Below are 18,626 nucleotides of genomic sequence, written 5' to 3' on the forward strand. Positions count from 1 at the left end.
TTCAAGGCTAGCACTCTATCACGTGAGCCACAGTGCCACTGCAGGAAAGTCCTTGAGACTCTTACTTCCAATTAACTACCAAAAAGCTGGAAGTGGAGCTGTGACTCAAGTGATAGAGTGCTATCCATGAGCAAAAAAGCTGAGGGACAGCCCCTGGCCCTGAATTCAAACCTCGGGACTGACACAAAAATTTGTTATTAAATGTATCCAATTGTTAATTGATAAAAATGAATTTATTATGATTTTTAATAATAAACTATAATGTATTTTGAGGAGCATTTGCAATTAGTAGCCATGAGTAGATAGTAGCCACTAGTTTTCAGCTGTTCTTAGATATAGTAATTAAGATTAAGAAAGGCTTAAAATTGATACCGAATGCAAGTGAGTCATTAATATGACTGACTAGCATAATGTACCCTACTAGAAAAATAACAGTTATACCAATAATAAGTATTCTACTGGAGAGTACTTTTACAGTGGGAATTTTCATATAATTATAGGAAACTGGATCTAACAAATTATATCTAAAACTGTGGCTAGTGTGTAGTTTCAGAAAAGTTAAACAGATAAGCAACTCCATTCATGTATTAAGTAAAAGTCAGATTATAAAACAATATAGAGTAATATCCTGTTTTTTTTTGTAAAGCTGTCTTTAAATGTAGAAGAAAACAATTTGCAACGTGGGTAAATTAAAATGTTAAGTCATTACCTTTAGATGGGAAATTAATGAAGTATTTTTAAGTTTTTGTGTTTTTCAAATTTCAGGTAAAAAAAGAACGTATGTATCGCAATAAAAAAACAATTATTTGACAAGACAAGGCTAGAATTCCAGGAAATGGAAGAAACCTATTTATTTCACATATGATAACCTTATAGATTTCTACAATGTGAATTTCCTCATTGAACAATTTTCTTTAATGCTTGTGTAGGGGGTTCCATGTTAAAAATATGACAGACTATCACATTTTATTAACTCTTTATAATGGCAGGTTTGCTTTTAAATTCTGGGAGAAAAAAATATAATAAGCCAGGATTAGAGGTGAATGATAATTTTTATGCTTTCAGTTTCTATGACAAAATTAAATAAAGTACTTTAGTTCTAATTCCATTCCATTCCCTCCCTTCCTCCCTCCCTCCCTCCCTCCCTCCCTCCCTCCCTCCCTCCCTCCCTCCCTCCCTTCTTCCCTCCCTCCCTCCCTCCTTTTCTTTCTTTCTTCTTTCATTTTCTTTCATTTATTTCTTTGTCAGTCCTGGGGCTTGAACTCAGGGCCTGAGCACTATCTCTGGCTTCTTTTTGCACAAGGCTCGCACTCTACCACTTGAGCCACAGCACCACTTCCAGCTTTTTCTGTTTACGTGGTGCTGAGGAATCAAACCCAGGGCTTCATGCATGTCAGGTAAGCACTCTACCGCTAAGCCACATTCCCAACCCCTCTAATTCTTTTTTAAAAGATTGATCCTGCACTTTCCCCAGTTACAGTCTTGAGGTTTGTAATCATTTTTTTGCACCACACTTGCCTGTGGATGAAAGCTATGAATCTTCTCCCCAGAGATATATACTAACTTTTGTCTGACATCAGGGGGTATTAAGGACAGGGTTTTTTCTCATATGATGTCTTACTTAAAGAACAGATTGCAGGTGCTGTTATTCCACTTCTGAGCTTACAAGACACTTTGGGTCGCATCAAGGGAACAATTCAGAGCCAAGTTTGTGTCGTTCCCCCCCCCCCCCCCCGCTGCTTTCTGCCCCACTAATGAAGTTTGAACTCAGAGGCTCACTCTTGCCAAGCATTTTACTTGAACCACATCTCCAGCCTGGCCTTTTGCTGGTTATTTTGGAGATGGAGTTTTTCAGACTATTGTGCCTGGGTAGGCTGTGGCCATGATCCTTTAGATCTCAGCCCTCAGCCTCTTGAATAACTAGCATTACCAGCATGAGCCACTCGTGCCTGCACAGCTTTGTGTTTTTATAGGTTCATTTATATGATAGTCACTCTTTTGCACCAACAGACAATGAATTAACATCCTCATGGTGGTGGCATCAGGAGTTCTCTTCTTTTCCTTGTTTTTTATCTGCCCTAGAACCCTACTAGTTGTTCTACAGAAATGTTGGGGAGAGGAAGGGACACATGGAAAGTGAATGTAGCACTTTAACTTCTGAGACACTAATCTAGATCTTGTCAGCTATTCTGAGAAGCATATTTATATGTTGGGAGTGGCTTTAGGGAAGGTGGACATGAACTTTTTATGGACAGTGCTGGTGGTACCTATCTAAGCACCAGAATATCTTTTTGGATGGATTGCTTCACTTCTTGGACAGAATTCTGGATCTGTGGGACATCTTTCAGATGGGGACAACAGAAAATCCTTCTAAATTGCTCTGGTAGAAAAAGGGAATCTTCTAATCCATAAAATCATGAGTGGTACTGGTATTAGAAAAGGGTTCTGTATGTTCCATATAATGTAATCAGGATCCAGTTTCCAGCCCTTTCTTGCTGGTCAGGTGCTTCATGCATCAGCATGATCATTCTGATGCTGCTTCCCCCCACCCCCCAATCCTAGGGCTTGGATGCTGTCCCTGAGCTTCTGTGCTCAAGGCTAGTGCTCCACTACTTTGAACCGCTGCTCCATTTCCAGCTTTTTTTGATAGTTAATTGGAGATGAAAGTCTCATTGACTTTCTTTCTCTGGTTGGCTTTGAACCACCATCTGCAGATCTCAGACTCCTGAGTAGCTAGGCTCACAAATGTAAGCCCCCAGTGCCTGGCTTCAGGTGCCATCTTAAGGTGAGTCCACACTGTGTCCCAAGGCAACTGCCAGGATAATCTTTTTCTTTTTCTTTTGCTAGTCCTGGGGCTTGAACTCAGTGCCTGGGCACTGTCCCTGAGCTTCTTTTTCTCATGGCTAGCACTCTACTCCACAGCACCACTTCTGGCTATTTCTGTTTATGTGGTATTGAGGAATTGAACCCAGGGCTTCATGTATGCTAGCCAAGCACTCTACCACTAAGCCACATTCCCTGACCCAGGATAATCTTTAGAGAAACTTTATAGTGAAAATCCTGAGATTCATTGACTTAATTGAATATAGTCACATGCTCACCTTTTGAACAGTCACTTGTGTTAACAAAGATCATTTGGCTTGACTTATTCATATGTTCCATCCCTGAAGCTGGGAACAATTCACTTCAGTTAAACCACAGTAATCCTCAAATGACCAATAGGTATTAGAAAAATGATAAACTTATATTACCAGTTGGCAAGTCAAATTTTTTAATAGAATGCAAACTCAAATAGTGATAGACCTGTCTGCCTACCTTCCTATTCCAGCTCCATCTACTTTCCAGGTGTTTGTGACCCTAGTGGAGTCATTTTGCCTCTTCATGCCTTAGTTGCTTACATTGTAAAATTAGGATAATTAACCATCTTTATCTCCCATTAGTATCATGGATGTTTATAACCAGAGCATATAAAGGATTTATCTGTTACCTGGCTCAGTTAAGAAATTACCTTTAAATTTGCCTTTCCCAGATAATTTACATTATTATCCCTAGGAAAATCATTATGTATGTGTACATGTGTGCATGTGTGTGTGTGTGTGTGTTTCTTTGAAAAAAATGTCATTCAAATAATAACACTAGTATAAGAAACAATGTCAGTACACCGGTGGTTCACACCTGTAATCCTAGGTCCCCAAGAGGCTGAGATTGGGAAGATCACAGTTCAAGGCTACCGAATGAAAAGCTTGTGAGACTAATAGTTATCTCCACAAACAGCTGGACACAGTGGCACATACCTGTCATTCTAGCTATATAGGGATCTGGGATCCTGGGATGGGGAGGATCATGGTTCTAAGCCATCCTGGACAGAATGTTTACAAGATCCCAGTCTCAACAGAAAAAAGTTGTACGTGGCAGAATGTACCTATCCTCTTAGCTATAGTAAGAATTGTAAAATATGTTTATTGTAAAATCAGAATCAATAGAGGCCAACAATGCAAATTTTATCTCAGAACATTTCTCCTCAGTTCCTGATCTAGCTGGCTCCCTATGTTCCAGCCAGTTCCCATTAGTCTTTCTCCAGATTTATGGTCCTTAAATGGATATTATACCATCATTCAAGAGCCTTACAAAACTGTCCACCTAAGGAGAAGGCTACAGGAGCCTACAACAAGAATACGAGAAGCATCTATGTGTCCATTCTGTTATGTACCCAGTGATTTCTTGAGCCTTATACAGCTAGGAGGATTGCTGTACAGATAGTCCAGGAAAAACCCAATCTTAAAAGTAAGGTTTGAAGGTGTGTGGCTCATGTGACAGAGTATCTCTACCATAAAGCCTTGAGTTCAAATCCTAAGACTCAAAAAAGAAAAGAAAATAGAAACAAATATGAGATGAATCCATTGATCCTGTTAGTACCTTGTAGAAATATGTCTGTTTCCAAAAGAGATGTAAAAGTTGAATTTTTATAAGAAACCATCTCATTTTTAAAAAGTTGGCAACTAATTAAAAAACTGAAAACATTATACTATATATATACATATATGTATATATACATACATATACACACATATATACATATGTATACATACATACATACATACACACATATATACATATATATATGTATATATATATGGATTCTATCCAAATGTGAACTCCCTTTTTACAGCCTTGGCCTAAGGGAACTGTCCTTCAAGCCCAAATCCTTTGATCCAGTGCCATGAACACCAAGCTTCTCAGGCATTTAGTGGGAAGGGAATTGCAAGTGAATCATTCCCCTGAGGGCTAGAGAACTGATGAACTGAGATCACCCAGTTGGGAGGGACTCTGAAACTCTACCCCTTGCTTCTAGAATCTTTGACCTTGCCAAACCAGTGGTCTAGGACATCTCTTCTTCCTTCTGTCCCCTCCCATTTCCTACTAAGTTTTGCTATCTTTCCTGTGGATGATGGGGTCTCTACTTGGACATCAGTTTTTCCAGGACATCTCAAGCTCCTGAGGAGTCATCTAGACCTCTAATACCTGTGGCTTAAGAGGTTAATAACATGGACTTTAGAATCATGGCTCCTGAGCTGATACCCTGGCTCCTTTGTCATGTTGAGTCCTCATGTGTAATGACTGTTTGCTCCTTGGTTCAAGCACCCAATGGGCTGGTGTGTGGAAGAGTGCTTTATCACTGTGTAATATCACTTCTCTGGTATCTTCTCCTTGTGAATTCATTAATGTGGATTCATCTGTGAGATTCAAATCAGTTCTGGGAACCCTGAGAAGATGTTTCTGGACTGGGAACTGGGAATGCTGAGGTGGACACATGCCACAATGTTCTGCCTGAGCTGCCAGCTGGCCACCCTTTCATGCTTGTCCTGGTGCTGTGAAACTTGAGATGGAAACTGCCGGATTGTTGATTTTGGTGAGGTAGCTGAGTTCACCCTCCATGGGTGGCTAGGGAAGGGCCTGTACTTTTCTTTTCCAGTATAGAGTCATGATAGGTCTGGGTTACTTGTCATGAAGCTCTAATAGGGGACAAAGTGACTACAGAGTCCTGGGATTTCACTCATTCTCTGATTATTTACTAGACCCCTCCTTTTAGCCTTTAAATCATCCAAACAGCAAGATGCACATTAAAGGGTGTGCATCAGGAGGAGCTGGTCTTCAACTTGTCCTCCTAGGGGAATCTGAGTGGCACACTGGGAGTGTAATCTGTTGTTGCTACCACATTCTAAATCAAAGAGAGGAAGCATATTGTTTTATATAAGAGAGGGATAAAGAGGAATGAGGCAAAATAGAAAAGAGACCTTTTCCCTTAATAGTTGAAGAATGACTATTGCATATTTTTCAGAGGAGGAAGAAGCAAGGAAAAATGGGTTTGTTAGGAAGGAAGTAGAAGAGCAGATTTCTGTCTCCCAAGGTTGAGTGGTTCTGTGTTGTCATCTTCATCCTTCCTATTATCCTCTGAGCCCTCATCTTCATCACCATCATCACCACCACCATCATCATAATTGTTACTAGGAAGCAGGCTGGTGAGCTGAGTACCTTCCATACATTTAATCTTCTGAATGCTTAAACAATTCTGCACTTAGGTGTTATTCTCACTTTACAGATGAGGACTTCACTTCTCAAGTTGTAAATTGGAGGACTTGCTTTGATTCCAAAGACTGGCTGCCTTGTGGATAGTGGTATAGATCTGATGAAAATACTGATTTTCTCACAGAGCAAGCCATTAGATATTCACCATCAGAAAGTATTTGAGTAGCCAGGGGTCACAAACTCAAACCTGCAACCCTAGCTACTCAGGAGGCTGAGATAGGAGGATTGTGGCTTGAAGCCAGTCCAGGCTGGAAAAATCTGAGATTGATCTGCAGTTAATTACCAAAAATCCAGAAGTAGAGCTGTGGCTCAATTGGTAGAGTGTTAGCCTTGAGAAAAAAAAGCTAAGAGACAGTTTCCAGTCCCTGAGTTCAAGTCCAGGACTTGCGCACATGTACATGTGCACGTGTATGCGCGCGTGCACACACACAGTAATTGAGAACATTTCTCTCAGGCACTATGTACTCCCATTTGAAAATTCAGTGTGAATGTAGAGATAATCAGACTTCAGTAGTAATGTCTTTGCAAGGGCCAGATGATATATTTGTGAAAAATCAGGAAAAGGGGTCTTTTAACTGAAAGCTAATGACAAATATCAGGACAACTTTTATTTCACCAAAATGCCCCTGATCCTTTTCACATCTGCTTCCTTTTCTTACAGGATTTCTAGCTCATGGCACTCTATACTTTGCAATTATTCTAACTCTTTCCCAGGGTTACACAGGTACTGAGAAGTATGATCTTTAGCACTCCATTCTATTATCTGGGATCTTTGGGCCATCTCTCTCTCCTTTTTTCATTTTCTCTTTCTTTTTTATTTTCCTCTTCTGCAGTCTGAAGCATTGAATCCAGGGCAGTTCTATACATGCTAGGCAAGTGATTTATCTGAGCTACATACTCCCATGCTGGGCCTATCTCTGGCTCCCTGAGCAACTGTTGGGTACAGCTGTGTCCATTTGGGCCTACCTGTGTTTTCTGTTACTGTTTTGTGCTCCAGACCAACTAGGGCCCTCATGCCATTCAGAAGTGAGACTGCCTAGCCTCCCATGGCATCATTCTTTGCTTCTGAGAAACTAGAACACATTGTATATATTCCTCCTGAAAACAACTCTTATGACTTCTGTCTGTGCTCTTTTCCCTAGGGCTCAGGCCTAGGACTGGAGGCAGAGGTCTTTCTACCTTCTTCATTCCCCCATCTTCCTGCCTGAGCTTCACCATGTAGCAAGGGAGTTTAATCGATTAAACTCCCTTTCATTTCATTTCTATATTAATATTATTGAAAATGTTAAAATAGGGACTCAAAAATGATGAATGAATATGCTTTATTTCAACTTAAAATAATTTAATTCTTTTACCACTCTTAATGTAAAAAGGTTCAGAGGATACAAATTAGGTTTTCATGTTTTCCTTAAACAGCCTTAGTGTGTATTTGTCAGTTCATTTGTCCTCTCCTCTCCTCTCCTCTCCTCTCCTCTCCTCTCTTCTCCTCTCCTCTCCTCTCCTCTCCTCTCCTCTCCTCTCCTCTCCTCTCCTCTCCTCTCCTCTCCTCTCTTCTCCTCTCCTCTCCTCCCCTCCCCTCCCTTCCTTTCTTCTGTGTCTCTCTGTCTCTCTCTTTCTCCTTTTCTCACTTTCTGTTTTGTGTCAGTATACTGGGGCTTGAACTCAGGGCCTGGGCACTGTCCCTGATATATATATATATATATATATATTTTTTTTTTTTGGCCAGTCCTGGGCCTTGGACTCAGGGCCTGAGCACAATCCCTGGCTTCTTCCCGCTCAAGGCTAGCACTCTGCCACCTGAGCCACAGTGCCCCTTCTGGCCGTTTTCCATATATGTGGTGCTGGGGAATCGAACTGAGAGCTTCATGTGTAGGAGGCAAGCACTCTTACCACTAGGCCATATTCCCAGCCTTCCCCTGAGATTTTTTGCTCAAGGCTAGCACTATACCACTTGAGGCACAGTTTTACTTATTATTATTTTTTTGGTGGTTAATTGGAAATAACAGTCTCACAGCTTTCCTGACTGGGTGGCTTTTAGCCCCTATTCCTACCTTCCTGAGAAGCTAAAAAAAAAAAAAAATTCACAGATATGCAAAATGATAGATGTTAAAGAGATTTTCCCCCCCAATCTCCTAGAGTTATTTTCCCACACCTGTTTTTACTTTTTGTAACTCTTAAGGAGTCATTCCAAAGCAGTCAGCTTTTTTTCATAGCAGCAAAGTGTTCACATTCTCATTCATGTCATTTGCTAATGACTTAGTTCTTTTTGGATGTTGCTATTACTTGAATTGGTAGTGGGGCTTGAACTCAGGTCCTGGGTACTGTCCCTTAGCTTTTTTACTTAAGGCTGGCACTTTTCAACTTGTGCCGCAGCTCTACTTACAGCTTTTTGGTTAATTGGAGCTAAGAGTCTCATGGACTTTCTTGCCTAGGATGGCTTCAAAACCATGATCCTCACATCTCAACCTCCTGAGTAGCTAAGATTACAAATATGAGCCACCAGCATCTGCCTCAGCTCATGGGCTTTTAAATTAAGTCACATGATTAGAGTGAAGGATATCACTGTCACAAAAGATTTGGGGACACAGATGTCAGGGCCTCACAGTGGAATGGAGAGTTCTTGTGGGGTAGTGAATCAGCAGGCTGAAGGCTGGTCACCAGCAGTCTACATATGAACCACAGTGTCTCATAACAGCCTAGGAACTGCCTCATGAAGACCAGTTTACATGAAGTGACAGGCTTGGCCTGTTAGGGCTTGGCCTAACTTGGTTAGACTTGCCGAGGCAGTCCATATCTTCAAATTAGATGTCATTTTTTTTTTTTTGGCCAGTCCTGGACCTTGAACTCAGGGCCTGAGCACTGTCCCTGGCTTCTTTTTGCTCAAGGCCACTTGAGCCACAGCGCCACTTCTGGCCTTTTTCTATATATGTGGTGCTGAGGAATCGAACCCAGGGTTTCATGTTTATGAGGCGAGCACTCTTCCCATACCTTCAAATTAGGCCAGATTATTAACACTCAAAAGTCTTCAGAACATTCCCCAAACAAGCAACCTGTTCTCCACCCTTTCTCCCTGTGGGTGAACAGGATCATCCTACTTGTAGAAACAAGTTGACTTATGAACTTGAATCATAGGATTATGGGGAATACTGGGTTCTGTTTCCTTAGAGGTGAAAAACTGCCTTTCCGCAGGCAGATCCAAACTAGTCTTTAAAATTTAACTTCTGCTTTGGCGCCACCAAGTGGTTCTCAATTAAAAGCCAGCTGAGAAGAAAGGCAGAAAGAACACAGAGGACTTTCAGGATAGTAAGTTCCCTGTATCTGTAGGATACTTCAGTTGTGGATATATATCCTTACACATTGTTCTCAACTCACAGAATGTACAAGACTAAGAGTGAATTGTAACACTAGCTGTTTACTTTGAGTGATAGTGACCTGTCAGTATTGTTACACCAATTGTAACAATCTCGTTCCACAGAGGAGGGGAAGTTGATCATGGAGGGGATAGTGCATGCACGGGTGCAGGGAGTATGTGGGAATTTTGTGTGTGTGTGTGTGTGTGTGTGTGTGTGTGTGTGTGTGATTACTAGGACTTGAACTCTGCTTGGGCACTGTCCTTGAGCATTTATGCTCAAGGTGAGTGCTCTACCACTTGAGCCACAGTTCCACTTCCAGCTTTTTTTGGTGGCTTATTGGAGATAAGAGTCTCACAGACTTTCTTTCCCAGGCTGGCTTCAGATCACCATCATCAAATCTCAACCTCCTGACTAATGTGAGGAATTTTTGTACTTTCTATTCAATTTTGTTATGAACCTAAGGCTGCTCTAAAAACAATTTTCCAAGCCGTTCACTGGTGGCTCACACTTGTAATCCTAGCTACTCAGGAGATTGAAATCTAAGGATTTCAGTTCAAGCTAGCCCCAACAGGAAAGCCTGGGAATAACAGGTGGGCAGGTGAACTTATTTTATTTTAGGTAATTTTCTATGGAAGTGTACCATTCACAAGATCTCTGTAATGGCTATAAATAGTTTGGTCATGGAAACTAATTCGCTTTCACAACAGTTTATTGAATTATTTCTGATTACATACACCTTTTAAAAATATTCCTTATATTTTTAGAAATAGGGCCAAGGTCCAAAGCTGGAAAGTCATCAGCGGAAAAAATTGGCACTGTGAGAGGGACACTTCGTCTGAGATCCGGAGGCCCTGCCACGGTTGAAGAACTGGTATGATATCAGGATTATTCTTTACAAACACAAGGGAGAGTTCATTTGATTCTCATTCTGCTAGCCTAGGGGCAGTTGTTCAAGAGAGCTCGAAAGGAAAGTAAAATCACTCATTCTGATCAAAACATACACTTGTCATTCATTGCCTACTTAATATCAAAACCACTGAAGACACTTAAGAAGGAAACTAAGTACATAAGAAGAGATTATCCATCTATAGGAATTTTCAGTTATCTCCAAATGACTTTTTCTAGCATCTATAGTCATCAGTACTCTCTAAATACTTTACACAAATAAAGCAAAGCTCTCTAAGAGCCAAGAAAAAGTCTCAGAACTAGATATGTTAGGTGATTTTGATTGATGCTTATATTCATGAAGCCAAAACTCCTCAGGTAAAATATCTAGTAGTCATTATTGCTTTTTCTTATTCATGCCACATCTGCCTCCAGCAGTAAATGCTGGTGAATCCACCTCAACAGTTTACCAGAATCTGACAACTCACCACCTTGTATGACTCTGGTCCAGGCATCTTTGTGTTATCTTGGATATGGCAATCACCTGCTCAGTCTCTCTCTCTCTCTCTCTCTCTCTCTCTCTCTCTCTCTCTCTCTCTCTCTCTCTCTCTCTTTTCCTCACCTTCTTCCTCATCCATCTACGCTTGGCACACAGCAGAGATTCTCCATCAGAGGCCCAAGTGAGCAGGTGTTAATTTTCTGTTTCCTGCTAGGGGCTTCCTGCGTCACTAAGGATAAAAATGAAGATCTTCAGACTGACCATTGTGACTTAACTCCACATTTCTTTTGTTTATTTATTTATTTTTGCCAGTCCTGGGGCTTGAACTCAGGGTCTGAGCACTGTACCTGGCTTCTTTTTGCTCAAGGCTAGCATTCTACCACTTGAGCCACAGCACCACTTCTGGTTTTGTCTATATATGTGATGCTAAGGAATCGAACCCAGGGCTTCATGTATATGAGGCAAGCACTTTACCACTAGACCATATTCCCAGCCCCTCTTTTGTTTTTTAAAAGCGTGCTTAAAATATACAACATTTATATGAAAAAGTATTTGCCAGTCTTTTGATTTGGTCAACTCCACATTTCTTATCTGACTTCATTTCCCACTACTTGCCTCTGGCTCTTCTGTTTCAGCCACTTGGGTCTCCTCACTGTCCCATAATCCAGGTGTCTCCCTGCCTCAGAGTCTTGGGATTGCTTCTACCACTGCCTGAATTCTTAGCCTGTATGGTGGTTCCCTCATCTTTTCCAGGCTTCCATCCCTGTATTACTTTACCTAAAACACTTTTCCTGGGTAATCCTTTGCAGTCACAATCTCTCTGCCCTCTCCACCCCCAAATCTTAATTTTATTCAATGCACTAAACACAACAGGACTCACTATAGTTTAATTTGTTTAATTTAATTCTACCCATTTTCTTGCTTACAAGCTTTATATATATATATATATATTTTATTATCAAACTGAATTACAGAGAGGTTACAGTTTCATACATTAGGCATTGGATACATTTCTTGTACTGTTTGTTACCTTGTCCCTCATTCCCCCCTTCCCCCTCTCCCTTTCCCTTCCCCCCCCATGAGTTGTTCAGTTGTTCAGTTCATTTCCACCAAACAGTTTGTAAGTATTGCTTTTGTAGTTGTTTGTCTTTTTTTACCCTGTGTCTCTTGATTTTGGTATTCCCTTCCAATTTCCTAATTCTAATACCAGTATACCCGGTTTCCAATATACTCAGATAAGATATAGAGATAGTGTAGGTACAACCACAGGAAGGTGATACAGGAATATCATCAATAATAGAGGCTACAGTTACATATGGCACATTGAAAGTAGTTACAACTGTGATATAACAATCGTTTCCATAACATGGAGTTCATTTCACTTAGCATTATCTTATGTGTTCATAAGGGTATAGCTATTGGGCTCCTGTGATCCTCTGCTGTGACTTGCCTAAACCTGTGCTAATTATTCCCTATAAGGGAGACCATATAGTCCATGTTTCTTTGGGTCTGGCTCACTTCACTTAGTATAACTTTTTCCAAGTCCTTCCATTTCCTTATGAATGGGGCAATGTCATTCTTTCTGATAGAGGCATAAAACTCCATTGTGTATATGTACCACATTTTCCTGATCCACTCATCTACTGAGGGGCATCTGGGTTGGTTCCAGATTCTAGCTATAACAAATTGCGCTGCGATGAACATTGTTGTACTGGTGGCTTTAGTGTGATTATGTTTGTGGTCTTTTGGATAGATACCCAAAAGTGGGGCTGCTGGGTCATACCGGAGTTCTATGTTTAGCCTTCTGAGGAATCTCCATACTGCTTCTCCGTGTTTGATACATAGCATCTGATGTGTTAAAGGAACTCTTTTCTTTTTCATCTTTTGGCTGAATTATTGAACAAAACAATGTATTTATTTTAGCTTGAGAACACCGAGGGATTCAGTAACTGACTATGTCTGACTAGGTCAGCATTTGAATGGAAAACCCTAAAAGGAGAAGAGACAAATGGAGGCAGGAAGGGGGAAGAACAGCAGGGGTGGAGTGGACAGTGGTGGTGAGGAAGTCATTTCTTCCCTAGACTGAGGGAGGGTTGGGAAGCTATCTGAGGCCAGGAGCTCTTGTGGGCAGTGCTCAGGCACTACAGCCCTTCTAATCTCTCTGTGTATGTACTGCATTTGGGACACCAGTGTGTTTGAACAAAAGAGTATGCCTCAGGTGACCAGTTAAGAGGCGATTTACACAGTGCTATCTCAGAGCTTGTTGAGTGACAGTGTCCATGGGCCATCACAGGGTAGTTTGTTAGAGCAGACACTCAAGGAGCATGAGGCTATGATTGTTCTTGGGAATATTTAAATCACCCAAAACATTGGGTGTTACGGGGAATCCAGAGAAGACTTTTTTTCTTTATTGTCTACGTGAAGTTCAGAGGGGTTACAGTTTCATACGTAAGGCAGTGAGTACATTTCTTATCCAACTAGTTAGTTCCTCCAGAGAAGATATTGAGTCAGGTACCTTGGACCTGGAGTAATAAAAGCATAGGTCTGGAGGCAAATGGAAACTGAGATGTGGTAGAGCCACAACCATTTGAAAATGAGCTATGATGAGGCACGGGGAGAACCAAAGGGCAGCAACATCTGCTCAGTGGGAGCCTTCACTTCTTCTATGGCCCCACACACTACCTGGCACATTGCTGAAGGCCGTTGCCATTTCTTTAATGAACGGACAAGCCTCAGAGGGGAGAAAGGAGTGAGGGAATGGAACAGTGGACAGGAGCCTGAATTGGGGGAAGTTGGTTGGGAGAATGCCAGCCTTGCTTTCTGCTATGGGTTACAGGGGAAATTAAGCAGACTGAAAGACCTTGCAGTTTGTTGCTGGTGGTTCATACCTGTTATCCCAGTAACTTGAGAGACTGATTTTGAGGACTGTGGTTCAAAGTTAACTCAGCAGGAAAATCCATGAGAATCTGATCTCCAATTAACCAGCAAAAAGTCAGAAATGGATCAGTGGCACGAATGGTAGAGTGCCAGCTTTGGAAGAAAAAGCTAAGAGTGTGCCCAGTCCCTGAGCTCAACTCCTAGCACTGACACATAAAGTAAGCAAGTAAGTGAACAGACAAAGATAACAGCAAAAACCTTAACTATGTACACACACACACACACACACACACACACACACACACAACCTTTGCCCCCCAATCCCCCCTGAAATCAAACCCAAACCAGTTTGCCTAGCAGGATGACAACCAGGTCCCTTCACGAGGAGCATCATCTTCTAAGAGTTGACAGAGTTCATGCTTGTTAGCACCTGTATGGATGAGATGCTGGGATGGAAAATGACAGTACAAGATCTTTCGTGTAGTGTAAGAAAGAGTTACTCAAAGAGAAACATAAAAAAGAAAATCCATCCCTATTTGTATAGCCTGTTTAATTAAGTAGGTCAATTAAAATTAGCTCATAATTGAAGGGAAAGAAGCTAGTTTGGTGCAAATATTGTTTGATACCCATGACTTAACAATCTAGTTTCAAACATAGAAAGCTTTAAAGGATTTATAAGATTGGAAACAAATCATCCCTTATAACTTGACACAAATTCAGGAGACTGAAAGATATCCCACTTGCATACCATGTACTTTATATCACTGCAAAGCCACATAGTTCATGAGCGGTGATACAAAGATGGATAAAGACCTGAACAAAAGGAATACCAGAAAGCTGGAACATGTGTTATTAGGAGCAGGAAGGTCACATCAAGGGGGCAAATGAATAGAGAGGAAGGGTGGGCAAATATTCATTGTACATATGTGAAAATAAAGCCAAGTAACGAGGGGATGAGTTGGGTTGGGAGAGAAGGGGCAGAATAATGCAAGGGGTGACATTGATCAAGATGCAGTGTTCATGTCATAAATTGATATACTGAATTGAAATCTCTTTGATTAACTACATAGAGATAAAAATAAAGATGAATAAAGAGGCATGAACAGAGCCATTATGAGCCAATAGAATAAGCCTAATAGAATGAAGAACAGGATACAGAGTGCCATGAAGAAGGAGCCGATCCATGGTTCTCAGGAATCAGTGAGAGTTCCCTCTAGAAGAAAGGACTGAGTTGGGGCAGATGGGAAGAAGAGTGCTTTAGACATGAGACTTTGATGGATGTGGGGAGCCTGGAGGCTGTCCATGAGATTAGAGTTGAGTGGCTGGAAATACCTAGTGAGGGGATAATGAGGCTGATGGAAAAGTCTGAAGTCAAGACAGGAAAGGCCCTGTGGACAATGGGTGAACCACAAACAAATTGTGAGGGGAGTAGCAAGTCAATTTTATATTTTAGTAAAATCCTTGATCAGGCTAGATTTGAGGGAGTGTGCAAATGTCTGTTCATAATAACCAAAGTGAAGACTGGACCCAGGCCAATAGTGGATAGAGAAGAGGTGATAGAGCCAGAGCTTTGTAAGAGGCACAATGGTAAAATGTCAGTGGTTGTTTGTGTATGAGTACTAGCTGTCACAACTTCCAATATGACTGGCTGGATCCTAAAGTTAACACATAAGCTCCTTGGAATGGCCTGTTACCTTTTATTTCACCATACACTGTACCATAAAAAAGAGGGCTATGTTATGTCCATTACTGTTTTTAAGGCTTAGATTTTATAAATACGAATGTAAAGGGGCTGTTGCTATAGCTCTGTGGTAGGTCACTTCCCTAGCATATACTCTATTACTGTGGTAATACACGTGTGAAGTTTATAAAAATACACAGAATAAAATTAAATGAGCCAGGTACTGGCAGCTCACACCTGTAATTCTAGCTACCCAGGAAGCTGATATCTGAGGACTGCAAAGCCAGCCCAGGCAGGAAAATCCAAGAGACTGTTTTCCCCACTTAACTACCAAAAAAGCTGGATATTCCAGGTTTCCGGTGGCTCAAATCAGTAATCCTTGCTACTCAGGAGGCTGAGATCTGAGGATTGTGGTTCAAAGCCAGCCTGGCCAGGAAAGTCTATTAGACTCTTATCTCCAATTAGTTGCTGTGGCTCAAAGCACTAGCCTTGAGCTGAAGAGCTCAGGGACAGGGCCTAGGCACAGAGTTCAAGCCCAATGACTGACCAAAAAAAAAAAAAAATAGGTGGAAGTGGAGCAGTGACTCAAGTGGGAGAGTCATCACCTTGAAGAAAAAAGCTACACACACACACACACACACACACACACACACACACACAATTAAATGAAATTTATTCAGGGTGGATATTTCTAAGTGTTTTACTATTGAGGTGAGTCATCAAGACTTTGGAGACCCTTGCCTACACAATAAAGACCAAAATCCATCTAGTGCCATTCAGATGCCCTTGCATCTATTTGTGCCACATGCACCATTTGACAGGCCCTTAAATAGACTGACCTCACTGAAGATTTCCGCATTTGTTGTCTTCTACTTGAAGTGCTTCCTGCTTTTATTAGACATTCAGTTGTCTTGGAAAATACAATTATGAAGTTATCTTCTTTTTGAAGACTTTCATGACTGCTTAGGAATATAAAATTTGTGCTTCTCTACCTTCAAAACTGTTAAGTAGTCATTTGTGTTTACAGTTCTCTATCTGGATATTTAGTTACTTGAAATTATGTCTCTGACTTTTCTTTTTTTGAATTCCTAACATTTAGTGCTGACACTAAAAAGATGTATTTTTACTCTACTGGTTCATATTTTGTTACAAAAAGTATTCTAGATATATTTCCACTAAAATTTGCTTACGTATGTGAACTTGCTCCACATTGAAATTTCACCTTTGTGTGACAATCACGAGATGTGTCTGACACTCAAGAGATTTAATTATGAAAATGTAACATCTTATTTATTTCTTCTTCGTTAAAGCCCTCTGAAACCAAAGCAAAGGCCATCGCAAAAGTTGATGATCTTCTTGAATTGTACATGGGAATTCGAGATTTTGATTTAGGTAAGATTATCCTATTTTAAAAAGCGTTTTTGATGTAAATTCATATCTTGTGTAGCCAATTATCTTTTCAAGATAATGAGTACTTGTGGAATAATAAAAAGAATAATGAACATGAAGATTAGTAAAGACTACAAGTACATGCCTGTAATCTTATTTACTTGATAGGCTAAGAATGAGAAGATCATTTTTTGAGGCCACCCCAGGCAGAAAATGTTGCGAGACTCATTCTCAATTTACAACTCGATGAGATGTCACACATCTGTCATTCTGGGTTCATAGGTGGCTGAGATCAGGAGGATCATGGTTTCAAGCCAGTCACCCACAGAAAAGTGTTGGAGACACCATCTCAATGGGAAAAAAAGCTGGGATCAGTGACCAGTGTTTGTCATCCCAGATATATGATAGGAAGTATAAGCTAGATAACCTGGGAAGGAACCAAGACCTTACTTGAAACATAACCAGTGTAAAACAGGGCTGGAGCTATGACATAATGGCAGAGCTCCCACCTAGCACATGAGAGTCCCCAACTTCAGAACCTCAGTACTGAAACAGCAAAAGAGATAGTGAAGAATAATAAAAAGATCTGCGCTTCCCTACTGATGAGGTATTAGTGGTAACTCAACTTTTTTTCCCCCCCAGTCCTGGGGCTTGAACTCAGGGCCTGAGCACTGTACCTGGCTTTTTGCTCAAGGCTAGCATTCTACAACTTGAGCCATAGTGCCAGTTCTGGCTTTTTTCTATATATGTGGTGCTGAGGAATTGAACCCAGGGCTTTGTGTATACGAGGCAAGTACTCTACCACTAGGTCACATTCCCAGCCCCTGGTAACTCAACTTTAAAAAGTTCTATTTAGTTCTTAATTTACCCACTGTGAACAATCTTTACCTTATTTTGTGGATTTAAAATATATGTGAAAATAATTTCGTGATGCATGTGAAAGGTTTTATTACTTGAGATACCATATTTACATTGAATTGTTGTTACATTTATTATAATATTAAAGTTATGCACTATTTCCCAAGGTTACTAAAACCCTCTGAGAAATGAATCCTACATTTGAAAGGAAGGTCACACTTGGCATATGACTGAAAAGAGCTGTTGAGCAATTCGATAATTGGATTTCAGTGCACTTTTTTTTTTTTTTTTTTTGGTAATAGTGGGATTTGAGCTCTGGACTTTTTACTTATAGCACGCTATACCAGTTTTTGATATAGTTATTTTTCAGAGAGGGCCTTTGGAATTTTTTCCCCCATACTGGCTTTGGACTTTGATTCTCTGGCTTACACCTCCCATATAGCTGGCATGTTCTACCATACCAGGCTGTTGAGGGCAACTCTCTCCAATGTCCCCTCCCTCCTACACCCTGCCTTGCCTTGGGCCACGATCCTCCAACTCTTTACCTCCTAAGCAACTGGAATCACAAGTGTACAATCCTGCAGCGCTGCAAAATTTCTGTTTTTTTTTCTTTAAGGTTAACATTAGTATGCCAGAATCTTATCAGTCAAAACAACAGTTGTTGGATCTTGAACTCAAATAAAGGAAAACTACAATTTTCTTCTATTCTTTTTTTTCTCTTTCTTCTCGCTCCTTCCTCTTCCCACTCCATCTTTACTTACTTATTTATTATATATTATACTTATTATAGATTTTTGAGGCAGGTTCTTTGCAGCTCAGCCTGGCCTCAAGCTCATGATCCTTTACCTCCCAAATACTGGGAATTACAGCAGTGCATTACTATGCCTGGCTTGGGAATCAGTTTACAAATGTGTGGATTTGGAATAATCTTCAACTATACAACCTGACAGTTACTTAAATCTAAGTAGGAAATAATTAAATCACTTAATTTTGCTTT

General features: G+C 40.7%; 1 protein-coding gene across 1 annotated transcript in view; it reads left to right on the top strand.

Annotated features, from left to right (window-relative positions):
- The window catches only part of Gipc2 (GIPC PDZ domain containing family member 2), an 83,147-nt gene that overhangs the window by 57,736 nt on the left and 6,785 nt on the right, over positions 1-18,626 (top strand). Inside the window, exons 4-5 of the mRNA XM_048351640.1 lie at positions 10,205-10,311; positions 16,693-16,774. Of these exons, the coding sequence (XP_048207597.1) occupies positions 10,205-10,311; positions 16,693-16,774 (189 nt within the window). The remainder of the gene's footprint in view (positions 1-10,204; positions 10,312-16,692; positions 16,775-18,626) is intronic.

This window comes from Perognathus longimembris, chromosome 7 (genome assembly GCF_023159225.1).
Source record: "Perognathus longimembris pacificus isolate PPM17 chromosome 7, ASM2315922v1, whole genome shotgun sequence".
Taxonomy (NCBI): domain Eukaryota; kingdom Metazoa; phylum Chordata; class Mammalia; order Rodentia; family Heteromyidae; genus Perognathus; species Perognathus longimembris.